The 14,925-nt window shown below is 37.2% G+C and overlaps 1 protein-coding gene across 5 annotated transcripts in view; it reads right to left on the reverse strand.

Annotated features, from left to right (window-relative positions):
- Rsph3 (Radial spoke head protein 3) overlaps positions 1-14,925 on the reverse strand; it is a 320,248-nt gene that overhangs the window by 54,652 nt on the left and 250,671 nt on the right. For all 5 annotated transcript variants that reach the window (XM_083141452.1, XM_083141451.1, XM_083141450.1 and 2 more), the window contains one exon: positions 9,818-9,946. In XM_083141452.1, the coding sequence (XP_082997578.1) occupies positions 9,818-9,946 (129 nt within the window). The remainder of the gene's footprint in view (positions 1-9,817; positions 9,947-14,925) is intronic.

The following is a 14,925-nucleotide window of genomic DNA, read 5'->3' on the forward strand; positions in this document are numbered from 1 at the left end:
GTTTTTACCTATGTTGTCTCTCTCTCAGTGCCATTGCAATGGGATTCGTTGCCTTTGAAACACTGGTGCCTAGTTTTCACCAGTGTGGAGGTGTATATTACATCATATTAATTTGGCACACACACAGGTGACGTACTACGTAGAAATTTATGCGAAAAATTCATAAACCTATGGTAAGCCTTTGGGTCCAGTATGTTCTAATATCGATGTTGATAAAAAAGAAAGAATCCATTGAAAACACATTAAGGTACGTTTAATATTGTTCGTTGACATGAGTGTCTTTCTTACTGTTTGTTCTCATTTTTACACCATGTACAAGGCTGGATTGTAGTATTATTTACTCTTCCCGCATATACTGAAGCCATCATGCTATACGTATCTTTGACTCAAGGAGACCCTCTATGTTCTTGCTTCGGTGGTTACGAAGGAGCAACCAAATTAACATAATTGTATTACAAATTTGACTGTCCACATAAATTTTGATATTCATTGTGCGCAATTTTATTTCCTTTACGCACTCTGTGAAGATAACAACTTTTGTATTTACCCTTCGAATCGAAAATCTAAGCTATTCACTACTTACAAAATTTGCTTTGTATTGAATACTACTGTGATCCTTAAAATCTTGAACTTAATTATGTTAGATTGAAAGGAATCAATTAATCATATCAAGTACGAGTATATTCGTAAACATTTACGAAAACTGTATATATATTTCACGCCTTTCAAAGGTTCAGTTAAATACAGGGTGGAACTCTACCGACAAACTTTCACAGGTTATTCAGGGATGTTGGCTGAGTGTTTTGATATGAGGAACCCATGATCCCCGCAAGCTTATCACAAAGTAATGTGATGTTGATTTGTTATATACTTGTATTATGTCTTTTGGACCGTGAGTGATGGGTTCTGATAGATTACAAAGATAATTAATCAAATACTCATCACCTGTAATATCATGAATAGCAACACAAACAATATAAAAATTACACGAGTAAAGAAACTAACAAACTCATGCTTGTTTGTTAAATAACTGTACTCTACATACAGTACAGTACACTGTCTTCTCTTCAATATGCTATTTCTTTAAAGCAGCTGTTCAAAATGTTGACCACCATGATCACGATAAAGTGTACAACGACTCAGCATGGACTGTGCACAAACTCTAGCAACCCAGGAAATTGACGCACATTTTCAATGGGAGTGTCGACTGAAGTTTCGTACACTAAGCGAATACCGTAGCAATCAGTCAAATGGTGCTGCGCCGAGTAAATATACCCAAAGGTAGTTTAACTAGATAAACGAAAGAAATGCAATTACTCTGTAATATGATACCGGGGACCATGGGTTCCTTCATCAAAACACTCAGCCAACATGCCTAAAAAACATGTGAAAGTTTGTCGGCAGAGTTCTGTTCCACCCTGTATATCCTACTTCTTATGTGACAATGAATTACGACTATTAAAAGTATTGAAGTATTCTACAGTTGAAGAAGTACGAAAATGCAGAATGTACCCTTCAAGGCATTATCACCTTCATAGTTCGTACTTGAACAGCTATCGTATATTCCGTGCACGATCGTTCCCGTATCTGACCTGCAAAGTTCGTCCTTTTCCTCGCCAGGGGAGGGGTTTCATCACGCAACTTTCCGCTTGGTGAAATATTCATCTTGGGCCTTTCCTTGGCTGCCAGTGATTCATTCATCCCATTATCATATTATTATACTCTAGGCCGAGGAGAATGGCGAAGGCAAGCTTTTAGGTAGCCGCTACACCTACACGTGTCGACAAACATGCATATTAAAGTGCTATAAAATGTAAGTGTGTGGAAAAGTTGAATAATCACCAATACTCTCGAGAAACACAATGATTTAATATCAGCGAAAAATGCAGGTTCGCCAGGACTCGAACCCAAGTCTCTGGGACACCGTGTCATTGCTCTACCAACTACTCTATAGAGCGACCACAAACGAAGCCTTCGCGCATCTTCCCCGCCATCGTCAGCTGGGACCATGGTGAAGCCTGCTCCACTCTACCCCTCCCCTCCACGTGCGAGTATGATGTAGAGAATGTGCGGTTCTGTGCAGGTTCTTTTTCATGTGGTCCAACCATACCATTGCTACCGAGCCAACCCTATCTACTAAGTACGTCTCCTGTGTGTATCAAACAGTAAGGCAATAATTTAAGTTTCAAAATGATTGTAATATTCGCCAAATCTTTCGTAGTTACAATATAATTTTACTGTTTTCGAAGGGTTTGAATGTCAGTATCACTTTCGATGTATCATTTTCTTAAAACGCAATAGAAATTTAAAGAATAAGTGGGAATACTTTGACTTTGACACACTCGAAACATGTATGTGTATTTATGCTCCTAAGATACTAGTGGGTAAAAATCCAGTTTATGCAAAAGTGCGAGCTTTTGCTCCTGTTTGGGATATTCTGAAATATCAATGAGAACAGTCACAAGAAGGAACAGAAGAAATTTACGACAGCCCCACAAGTTTACATGTTAAAAAATAATCATTTTTTTATGTGTAACAAGGCCACTTTTTAAAAATATGAATCTATTTATATTTAGAGTCGAAGAAAAGGACATTGCTTTAGCATTTAGTGTGTGCAGACTAAGAAGACTACTCGAACCCTTCGTCGCCCGCACCTGGAAAAGTAACACGATCGATCGCGCTGCATGTGAGATACGAGTGTGGTTTTACTAATACGTATATTCATGATTACTTCTTAACTCTTAACGGACACACCTGGGTCTAGGGACCCGACGGAAAATTGTTTTGCCTCGCATTACGAAGTGGTTGGCAGCAATGAAGTGACTGTCGCAGTAGTCTCCTAGCCCTTTCTTTTCTACAAGCCAATGGAGTGGATAACGTTGTGAGGGTACTAAATGCGCCAAAAGCAACTAACATTGGGTCCTTGGGACCCAGGTGTGTCGTTAGTCTTACATTTTGTGTTAAGGTGATTTTTGCATCGACCAAGCTAAATCGAGCATTGTGAACGAAAAGGACATCCTTGCAATCTTGAAAGATTCCCTACCAGATATTGACCGATAGCAGGGTGCTGATCGTGAATAAAGGGTTAGGGTACATAAATCAGATGCAGGGGAAAGGGTAGAGGAAGATGGCAATGAAGTGAATCTGCCAATGTAGAAAAGACATAGAAGAAGCTGAATATGGCCGTAAGATTGACAAAACTAATTTTTTATATGGTAAAAACAGGAATAAGTTGCCCAAATAGTTTTGAAAAGTGAGAAAAATCACCTAGAGAAAGGTACCATCCCAGCACTCTCGCTTTGAGGCTTTGGTGAAACTGTACTGGTGTTATTTTTCTTATTCCTTTGCTTTATAATTAGTATTTAATTACTGGCACATTAGGGCATCTCACTTATGAAGGTTGGAGAGAATGAATATATTTGTCAAAAGATATATATTTGTTGTAGTGTGAATATATATTTTTAATCATATGAACATGCTGTTGATACCAATAAACATATTTCAAGGCAGTATAAACAAGTTTTGTGAATTTTCATCTTTTTCTGTACATAAAAAATAAAATAAAAAGTTGGGTCACAGGTGTCTTAAGTGTAACTTTTTTCGGTATGTCGGTTAAGGGTTAATGTTCACCTTCATTTGTTTCAGTTCTATATATAATTATTATTAAGCACCTTAAAGACATTTCTTAGCACTACATATGGTATTTATTGTCACATTACAAACATTTATTTACAAGTATATGCTTCGCTCTGCCGTTCATCGCATTCGACATCACATTCCTGTTCACTTTCCGAATTATATTCTCTTACCTTTGCATGATCACAATCGCCGACAGACCCATATTACTAGGGGACGGATTTTAAGGAGCAGCACCTTTCCAGAAATATAGTTGTGTTCATACTGATCCTTTGAGATGCGTATTTTAGGCCATGGAATCATGAAAAATGAACACACTTTGTTGCACATTTTTGCACCTTTTCGTGAGAGTAGCACATTTATCCCCTTTTTAGGCCCTCTTTGTTGCTTCAGCATCTTTTCCCCCTTTTCTTTCATGTTTTGTTAACAAAATGGAAAGAAAAATAAATAATTTTCACTTTTCTTGAGCAGCTGCATAAAATTCTACAGTCTAATTTTGTAGAGCAGGCAAGAGCTATAAAATAGAAAAATATAATCATTGTAGCCCCAATAGTTCCCGAGATAATGTAGCAGAACCCGCGCCCTTCAACCCAGGCGAGGGAGCAAAAACAACACCTCCACCGAACTGCCAAAACGCTCAGCCTCCAAGAAGGCAAAATCAACCCTTTTGGAGGAAGAAAAACCTGAAAACTCCTCGCTCCAGCCAAGTATCAGGAGCAAAATCCAGGAGCATGGAAAAATCCAGCTGTTGCAGTTGCAGCAGGAAACAATACACTCCAAATAACACCGCACAACTTTCCTGTATTACCTAGCACCACCCTTCAAAGAAAAGCCGAGTCGTCCCACGGGACGTTACTTACACCCCAGCCTACCCAGTACGAATGATGACGAATGATGATGATGAGAGCACCTTGTTTTGCCCCTTTTTGAAAACATTTTCAGAACCTTTTCTCCCTTTCCCGACCATAAGTTTGCACCTTAATATGCTTTCCATACTTATCACTGATGATATCATACTCATTTTATTCACCATCATTGTTGCAGAGCATGAATGAATTCAGTGTTTTTCCGGATCCTGATAGTCCATTCTACAAGCAGACTGTACTACCATTAACGCGAACGAAATCGGTCGCTCTGTATCTCACACATACAAAGAGCCTACAAAACCCACACATGATAGGACACCAGGCGGAGGCTGTACTCATCTGCATTCAGACAAAGAGGGAAGAAGCTACTAGCACCAGGTTAGTGCAGGTGTGTCTCGGTGTCAACCTGGTGCAAAGCAAGTATACAAATAGCGGTGTTCAAGTTCAGAAGATTCAACAAATGCCTGTTTCCTGCCTTAAATGTTCATTTGATTAGTTAGCACGCAACACGTGACCATACACCATATATTACACCGTTCCAGAACGTAGTGCAATCGGTGCAGACACCAAATACACTACTTGCACCAAAACAACGAAGTAGACGAGTCGGTGTTGCAACTCGTAACCAACTAGAGGCGCGAGTGCAGAGAGAGTCAAAAAGGGAAGCGAAGTAGAACTGCATGTCCGAGAAAGTGAACAATTTTCGTCAACTGCATCTCAAAGATAGAGCGCGTCCGATGGAGGATGAATACCCTGAAGATGAGAGTACCGTTAGCTCTCGAAGGCTTGGAATACTTTCCACAGCTCACCTGGACGATAGCCCGAGATAATCTTTTCATCATTCGTCGCCAGAAGAGCTTCAAGACATTGCTAACTGACAAAAGCTTTTCGGCAGAAATTGTCTCTACAGAAGCCATTGCTGCCTGGAGTATACATTTTATTGTTATAATCTGTGGCTACTTCACCGGCTCTTGTAGGAAATTTTAGAATTTGCAGAACTTTCCAGATGTGAAGTTCGATTTGCATCATGTTCCGTCCATTCTTCGACTGTGTCGTTTTCCTCATATCCTATGGTGTTCTGACTATGCCCCGGTTGTCTATTCACCTCTCTCCGCATCGTAGCGTCGCCATCTTGACCATTTGCTTGCTTCACTTTAGCTGAGTTGCTTGTGGCCACCCAAACGGTGTCCTGTGTTCATTCTTACACTGGAGTATAGGGACAGACTCTGTTAGTGCTGAGTTAGGCCAACTGAAACTGGACACCCGTGGAATGTGCTATGGGACGATGCCAATCTTTCTAATTATATTTGTGATAGTTTTGAAACAAAAAAATGAAAACGCCTGTCAACAACAATGAAATCCTAATTGTTGACTTTGACGTAAATAACGTAACGTATCTCCAGCATGATCGATATCGACAGTGTGTGGAGCCCTATTCAATGTACCGTACATGGGATAAATTAGCTTCATATGTATTTACTTGATTAAGTTCAAATTAAGTTATTCTTGTTCGTTATGCTTTAAGACTCTTAGCAGGAGTTTCAATTAGTATCTACTATACGATATTAGATTTAAGCCAAGAAAACTATTTTATTTATTTTTTGTTGTATTTAGTGTAGATAATAATCACTATTAAATATGCATGTAGTCAAGATCAGAATACACTTTTCTTTATTGAACCATGGCATATATTTTTTAAATTTGTTGGGGTGAGCAATCAGGTGGACAGGGGAGTTTTTAGGTAGGTGTCTGGCCACTCCTGACGCCTATCCGATGGAGAATTGAGACACATTTCTGTGTAGTATCATTGTTTATTTAATATTAATATTTTCTATTTTGTAGATAGCATTCCAATGGGCAAACAGCATCCTCTTGTAGAGTTGGTAAATTAGGATCAAGTAAATACATATGAACCTAATTTATCCCATGTACGGTACATTGAATAGGGCTCCACACACTGTCGATATCGATCATGCTGGAGATGATTTGATCGGCATGACTATCCTGACTGGTTCAATCGAGGCAACACGGTTCGCAACGAGATAACAAATAGGTAGAAAGAAATTTAGAGGAAGAAAATATTATACTTAATCAAAGTGGCTACCTAGTAATTCTTATCTTTTTTACAGCTCACTTTCATGCAAATTAAGTTATTCTTGTTCGTTATGCTATACGACTCTTAGCAGGAGTTTCAATTAGTATCTACTATACGATATTAGATTTAAGCCAAGAAAACTATTTTATTTATTTTTGTTGTATTTAGTGTAGATAATAATCACTATTAAATATGCATGTAGTCAAGATCAGAATACACTTTTCTTTATTCTTCCATGGCATATATTTTTTTAATTTGTTGGGGTGAGCAATCAGGTGGACAGGGGAGTTTTTAGGTAGGTGTCTGGCCACTCCTGACGCCTTTCCGATGGAGAATTGAGACACATTTCTGTGTAGTATCATTGTTTATTGACAAGCTGCCATACACATACCTCAAGCTGTCATACCACAATCGCTGGGTCGTTGACCGGCACCGGACCCTGGCGTCAATTATACCAGGCAACCACCTGGATAGATTTCCTTCGTTCTGGGTTCACCAGCGATCGGAGGTACTCCTTTCTCGCCTGTGCAGGTAAGAAATCAAAGTCGCTGAGAGGGGACTGTCACTCGTGCAGCCTCCAAATTTGAAGCATGGCGCCCTTCTCGAGTTAGGGCCCGAAGAGTGAAGCGACTTGCAGCCCGAGGAGGCAACCACTTGGAACGATGCCATTTTTTTTTCATGTTTCGAAGATACAATTGCTATAACAGGAAATGCGATAGCGACAGTGGCGGTGAGCGATCAAAGGATCTAATCGGGGGCGCGTCATGCTGTGAACGGCTATTTTGAAGACTATGAGAAATCATTTTATAAACAATAACCTCACAACGCACTACGCTGAAACTCTGCAAGGGCTCGTTTGACGGATCAAACTTATCGACCATATATCGATTTAAATTATGATGCTGCCATCTCTGCTTCGTTTATCTTACTTTTCAAACTACCCTCGTAATTTGGATAAGCCAAATTGCGAACATCTACAGTCTTGCCCGAATACTGTTATCCGAGGAGTAAAACAGGTCAACACCGGGAACGAAACGAATCGTTTATTACGTTTAGAAGAAGATACCTACGCGATTCAACCATTTCCTCTTATGTTATGAAGGTAACATCACAGATAAGGATATCTGTGGTAACATCTCGTAGAGTGAGAAGTAATCAAAGTGTCCTGGGTTCGGTATCCAGTGGAGGCACATGGCACAGTGGTTCGGATCCAACTTTAAACTGTGGGTCCAGTCCCAATTAGCCTTTCTCTGCATGAAGTCGACTTTTTTCTTATTTTTTTAAATCAATCAATGTGAGCTTGTAGTGATTTAAACAATGGTCAGGTCCTTATATTTTCGGTCGCTGGGAACTTGGAAAATCTAGGTCTAACCAAGTTTCTTAGTACTATGGACAGATAATCAGTGTAAACGTCAAGCGGCCAAGAAAGAGATACAAAGACTGTTGTGTTCGACTTGAAACACTGGTTGCTGCATATGATAGTTCATACATCGTTCGCTACCTGCGAGGTGTTGCTCGTAACTTTTCCATGTAAAATTGCTTGTATGAAGGGACACAATAAAGATAGGTCAATTCAAAAGAATATTATTTTCTTTCTGTGCACCAGTTATATGTTGCATCAAAAAGTACTGGCACCAAAATGTTCTAGCACCAAAATGTCCTGGCACCAAAATGTCCGCACCAAAATGTCCGGCACCAAAATGTCCGGCACCAAAATGTCCGGCACCAAAATGTCCTAGACCCCTATATAACATCTCACGTAAATTCCCCGTTGTTTCCTTTATACTAGGAATCGTTTCCGTGACAACCGTTCGCATCCATTAAAGGAGGAAATGTATGCAAGGGGGAGGAGGAAGCTGTTGCAGTCTGTTGGAAGAAGCAAGCAACCACGAAGACCTGTCTTGGTTGTACTACATTCGAACTAGGCTGCAGGTGTAGAAACCAAATTATTTATACTTTAGTGACAAGGCAAATGCTTGTCATGGCACATGATGCATAATGTATAGGTAGTATCAAAGACGCCGCTTTTGGTGTAAATTATCGCTGAGCGTGTGGATGCCTCATTTCACATGTTCCTCCTAAGAAGTTTCTAGACGTTGCAGGCATTTGGAATATGTTCGTCGAAAGAATATTCAACTCTGTGGAAACGCAAGTGTAACAAAAGTGCACCTCAAGAATGCACATTTACTCTAAATGATATATGGATATGATTTTTATTGCCAATAATAACAGGCGCAGATATATACGTTTACAATAAATGCTCGACCAAGAAACTCTATTCCACTTCATGTAGAGAAAAAAGGTAAAAAAAAGGTAAAGTGCTCCCCTGTGCATAGCACCACGCCATGAAGGCGCATAACTTCATGTAGAGAGAAAAAGTCAAATTTTGGACGACGCAACCTCACCATTCAAATCCTACAATCCATGATTTAGGTCAAAGGGAGCAAAGAAGACATATCCATAGAATGCCGCACCTTGATCAACAAGAATATGCAACTAAATGTAACATCACATAACAGCGTCTCCTTCGGTCAATGCATCAATGGGTTACTGGCACTCAATACATCTCTCAAATCAATATAATCAATATCGCTTACACTGTCAATTATTTCCATCTAAATGTAGAATAAGTAGATAGGGTCTACAGCTGGGTATATCTGACTCTGTCATTCCATGCGTATATTAGAGATTCTCTTACATACGTGTTTCTTAATAACCTAGTCATGTATCATATGGGAAAATGGCCTAGTAACACGACAGTTGTGTGAAAGGAGTGACTTAAAAGAATTTCTACGTAGCAAGCATAGGATAAAACGTCAAAATTCATAACTCGAAGGTAGGGCATTAAAGATGCTGGAACTTCAATCTAAATTAAACCCCCATGATAGTCTTGGTCTTATTTTATAAACTTACTATACAAATGTTCAATATGTGTGTCTTGTTATCACTATGCACACCTCTATATTTTATACGAGAGGCTTCTTCTGGTCTATTTTAACTTCTGACACTGAAGACGAGACAAACTGCGACGCGATCTGCAAATACTATTGTTCGAGACTGCACACACCTCTACAAGATAACACAGGGCACATTTTGTCAAGCTGGCATTTATGGCGCTGAGCGCTTTACTATCGTCATCTTTTCACCCTTAAATGTATTGCGTTCTCTCTCATTTCAGTTATAAATCTAATATATAAATATATCAGACTGTCCTACTTACGTCTCCGGGGTATATTTGAGTTTCAGCATCGAGACCTGTTTTCGCTGGCACAAACAGTGGCGTGGCTGGTCTGTCTTGGAATGGATCCGTTTGGCAAGACACATCCGCTTCTTCCGGTTTATCGAATAACTGAAAAGCACAACAAATTTCCCTTAGTGTGACATTTGTATAAATATAAATATTGAGCGTTCAGGTACTTGTAATTCTTCAAATTGAATTCAATTCTAAAGTTTCAGATATCGCAAACACACGATAGAAATGGAATGAAATTTCTTGTGTGCACTTCACCAAATATACTTGCAACTTTATTTTTTTCTCATGCAAACATATTTAACAACCTTTTAAGCTTATGAGTATATGTCTTTCATAATAAGAGCAGGACATAAATAATAATATTAATCATCATAATTATTATTTTAGTATGAAATTTATGATAATAATAGCCTGCCAACAGGAACAATTTTGATTTGATAATTTACGTAAACTGTAAAAGTTGCTCACTGCTTTCAGTATAGAGCCATAGTTCACTTGTTACACCATTCCTGTATTGTTTTGCTCCAATGCTCATATTGCCATAATTTGAGCTGAACATATTATTATTACCAATTTTTTTTTGAGTGCTGAACACAGGATAATAAAAACATATTGGTTTTAAATAATTTAACACACATTAAAATCTAATGAAAGCGGACAAATAATAAAATACAAGGTGGGGGAAAAAGATCAACAAAAATGTTAAATGATAGTATTTTAATTATTTTTTCCGGTCACCTTATGCATGTAATTATGTTCACTACATCAACTGCATTAAAATATATAATTAGCGCAACATTGTTCATTATATAAGAAGAAACTATAGAGAAATTGATCTGGAACGTATGAAATCTTTGATAGAATTAGGATTTCCAGTTATCTATTAGAGTTGAGAATTTTTAAATCCAGAAAGAGTAAGAGATGAAAACCTCTATTAAATGTACTGAGTGAAAGGTGGAACTACTGAGCAATCTTAGAAAGCAGTGCAGAGTCTAAGAGACCAGTTGAATAGCTGCTGGAATCGCTCCTATTAGGGTTCCGTCCAATGACGAGTGGAGAAAGCGGTAGGATGAGACATCAAAGAGAATTGCTGGCCTCCGTGGCGAAGTGGTTAGCACATCGCGCTAGGACGTCAGGAGTCCCAGGTTCGAATCCCCAGTAGGACATGGATGTTCTTTTTGAATGCCTCTTCATTAATTTCATAATCTCTTCACCCATCCTCATATTCACGGTTAGTCAAACGTGGCAGAAAAGTGACCCTAAATAATAAATCAAATTAAACAATTAAATAGAATGATCGTTCAGACAGGAAATGGACCCAAGTTTCTTTGTAAAATCTATTCGTAATGAGTTCCTTTGTCATAACTCGATCATTCCACGGGAATTTAACCATCTTCGTAAAAAGGAAAATGTATTGAGACGAAGATACATTGTCAGGTAGATAGATGGAGACGATGTTTGTGTATGTCTGTGTGCCTGCGTTTGTATTAGTAGGCTAAAGTAAAGTTAAATAGGAAAGCAGTATAGAAAAAGCGTTGTCATTTTAAAATAAAATGCAGAACAGAATGTATTTTGTTTATTTTACGCCGCTTTTCTAAAATCATCACGAAGGTTAATAATGAATCGATGACACTGATGGAAAACCAAAAAAAGGTCATATTCTGAAATAAAATAAAGCATTCAACCGAATAACGCTGTATGGCACTTTTGGGAATGTGCTACGTTACCAGTGGAATTATGCTGCGGCCCTGCGGCTACAGGCTCCAAGCTGGCCAGTCATATGGTCGGATGTTGCCTAAAGATTAATACTGTGTTTGTATAAGGTTTTATGTTTTTTGTACTGTAGGCCAGTAACATACAACAGGTTGTATCCGTTATTCTCGCATTCACTGAAATGTGCCATACAACGTTAATCGGTGGAATGCTTCAAATTTAAGTCCCTGGCTTCCTAGTGCACCGCGCTAACTGGTCTGTTATAGAGACAAGCAATACAAATGTATATATTAACAAATTATATCGTGAAAACATTTCGGGTGTCCAAAATTCTACAGCATTCCACTGAATTCATTTATCGGTTTGATACAACCAAGAGATATGTATCAACTGTAATTTTGTCGTAATATGATCAAGACAAATAACATTAAGACATTAGTTCATTACTTGGTATTACTTCCTCACACACAGTAGTTATACAAGAAAACAATGTTTTATCAGCAATATCAGCTCAATAAATTCCAGACTAGCCTTGGAAAAATAAGCACCCCAGTAATGTGTTAACGGATATTGATTTCGAATGTAATCGAAGCCTCCGTAAGTACAACACAAATATCGACCATCACATCATGGTATTGATATACAAGGAAACATAATGTGTTCTAAATGTATATTTTTAGAAGTAGGTTACGCACAAAATACGAGCAGTGTGTATGTGTGTGTGTGCTCTTGTAAAAAAACTGATATGAATGATGAGAGACACAATATTACAATAAAATACATACATTTCATTAATAATGATACTAATCACGACAAATTATTATTATTATTATTATTATTAAGTGACAATATTTTTCTAAATTACTTATTTAAGGAATTCCAAAACAATATCAACGTTGATGGTAAAATTATGTGTCTCAGTGAAGAGCAATGTATGATATGAAAATTCTGTTAGGTGACTGTAATACACAGATTGGCAAAGAAGAGACATTTAAACCCACGATTGGTAAAGAAAGTCTTCATGAATTAAGTAATGATAATGGTATAAGATTGATTACTTTTGCAACCTCAAAGAATTTAATTGTGAAAAGTACCACTTTTAAACATAAAGATATCCATAAATATACCTGGTCTTCTCCAGATGGTAAAACTCATAATCAGATAGATCATATTCTCGTTGATAAGAGAAGGCATACTAGTATAATTGACGTTCGTACACATAGAGGTGCTGACTGTGCCAGTGACCATTATTTAGTAATTGCTAAATTAAGAGAAAGACTCTCAGTGATAAATCATAAGCAACAAAATCTAAAAGTTATAAAATTTGATACAGGAAAGTTTACTGATGAAAGAATTAAGAAAGATTACCAAATTAAACTGTCAAATAGATTTGATGTTTTGCAGGATGATGATGAAAATATAAATGAAACAGACGTAAATAAGAATTCGGAGCACATACGTAATGCAATAGAATCAGCAGCCAAAGAAAGTATAGGATCCCATAAACCGAGAAAAAGTAAGCCATGGTTTGATAATGAATGTCATAATCTAATAGAAATAAGAAATCAGGCTAGACTTAGGTGGTTAAATAACTCTGATGATACAAATCTAAACAATTATAATAGAGTAAAGCGAGAAGTTAACCGCACGTTTAGAAGTAAAAAAAGAGATTACTTGAAAAGCAAAATTAACGAAATTGAAACAAACAGCGAAAATAAAAATATCAGAGATTTATATAAAGGTGTAAATGAGTTTAGAAAGGGGTGGAAACCTAAAGTAAACTTGATAAAAGATAAAGACGGTGATTTTCTAGCTGACCCAAGCGATATTCTAAATAGATGGAAGAACTACTTTAATGACCTTTTAAATGTCCATGTAGGAGATAAATCAGAAGTAAATGAAGTCCACACAGCAGAACCTTTAGTTCCAGAACCTAACTTGACTGAAGTTAAGGATGCTATTAAAAGGCTAAAGAATAACAAAGCACCTGGCATTGATTTAATACCAGCTGAGTTAATTAAATATGGTGGAAATTCATTAATATGTCAAATTCATCAATTAATTTGTTTAATATGGAATAAAGAAGAAATCCCTCAACAGTGGAAAGAATCCATAATTGTTCCTGTGTTTAAAAAAGGTGATAAAATGAACTGCAATAATTACCGTGGAATTTCTCTACTCTCAACAACATATAAAATATTATCAAACATTCTTTTAACAAGACTAACCCCATATGCTAATGAAATTATAGGTGATTATCAATGTGGATTTAAACGTAACAGATCAACTACAGATCAAATTTTTCACATCAGACAGACACTTGAGAAAAAGTGGGAATATAATCAAAATGTCCATCAGCTATTCATTGATTTTAAAAAAGCATATGATTCGGTCAAAGGAGATAAATTATATAATATATTAGTAGAGTTTGGAATACCTAAGAAGCTTGTTAGTATGATAAAAATATGCACCAGTGAAACAGAAAGTAAAATTCGTGTGGGTATTAATATGTCTGACAAATTTACAATTCATGAAGGATTAAAACAAGGAGATGTGTTATCTCCATTGCTATTTAATTTTGCCTTAGAATATGCTGTTAGGAAGGCAAAAGAAACTAAAGAAGGACTAAAATTAAATGGTGTGACTCAGTTGTTAGCATATGCAGATGATGTAGACTTACTGGGGGATGATGTGAATACAATTAAGAATAATGCTAAAATATTTTTCAAAACTGCTAAAGAGATAGGTTTGGAAGTTAACAAAGAGAAAACTAAATATATGCTTACAGGTCGAAACCAAGTAGGTAATAATCAAAATCTAATTATTGATAACAACTCGTTTGAACCAGTTTCCAAATTCAAATACTTAGGAGTAATATTAACAATTGAAAATTATATTAAAGAGGAAATAAAAAGTAGGCTTAATTCAGGAAATGCATGTTACTTTTCTCTTCATAAACTTTTGTCTTCTCGTTTAATATCTAAGAAACTAAAAGTTAAAATATACAAAACCGTAATTTTGCCTGTAGTATTATATGGATGTGAAACTTGGTCCCTTACATTGAAAGAGGAACATAAATTGAGAGTATTTGAAAATAAGATCCTTAGGAAAATCTTTGGACCTAAAAGGGATGAGGAGAGAGGTGAGTGGAGAAGGTTACATAATTTAGAACTACATAATTTGTATTCGTGTCCAGATATTATTAGAATAATTAAATCAAGAAGACTTAGATGGGCAGGCCATGTGGCACGAATGGGAGAGGAAAGAGGAGTTTACAGGATTCTTGTTGGGAAACCTGATGGTAAGAGACCTGTAGGAAGGCCAAGACGAAGATGGAGGGACAACGTTGAGATGGACCTAAG

Source organism: Lepisma saccharinum, chromosome 20, assembly GCF_977018435.1.
Source record: "Lepisma saccharinum chromosome 20, izLepSacc3.1, whole genome shotgun sequence".
NCBI classification, from domain to species: domain Eukaryota; kingdom Metazoa; phylum Arthropoda; class Insecta; order Zygentoma; family Lepismatidae; genus Lepisma; species Lepisma saccharinum.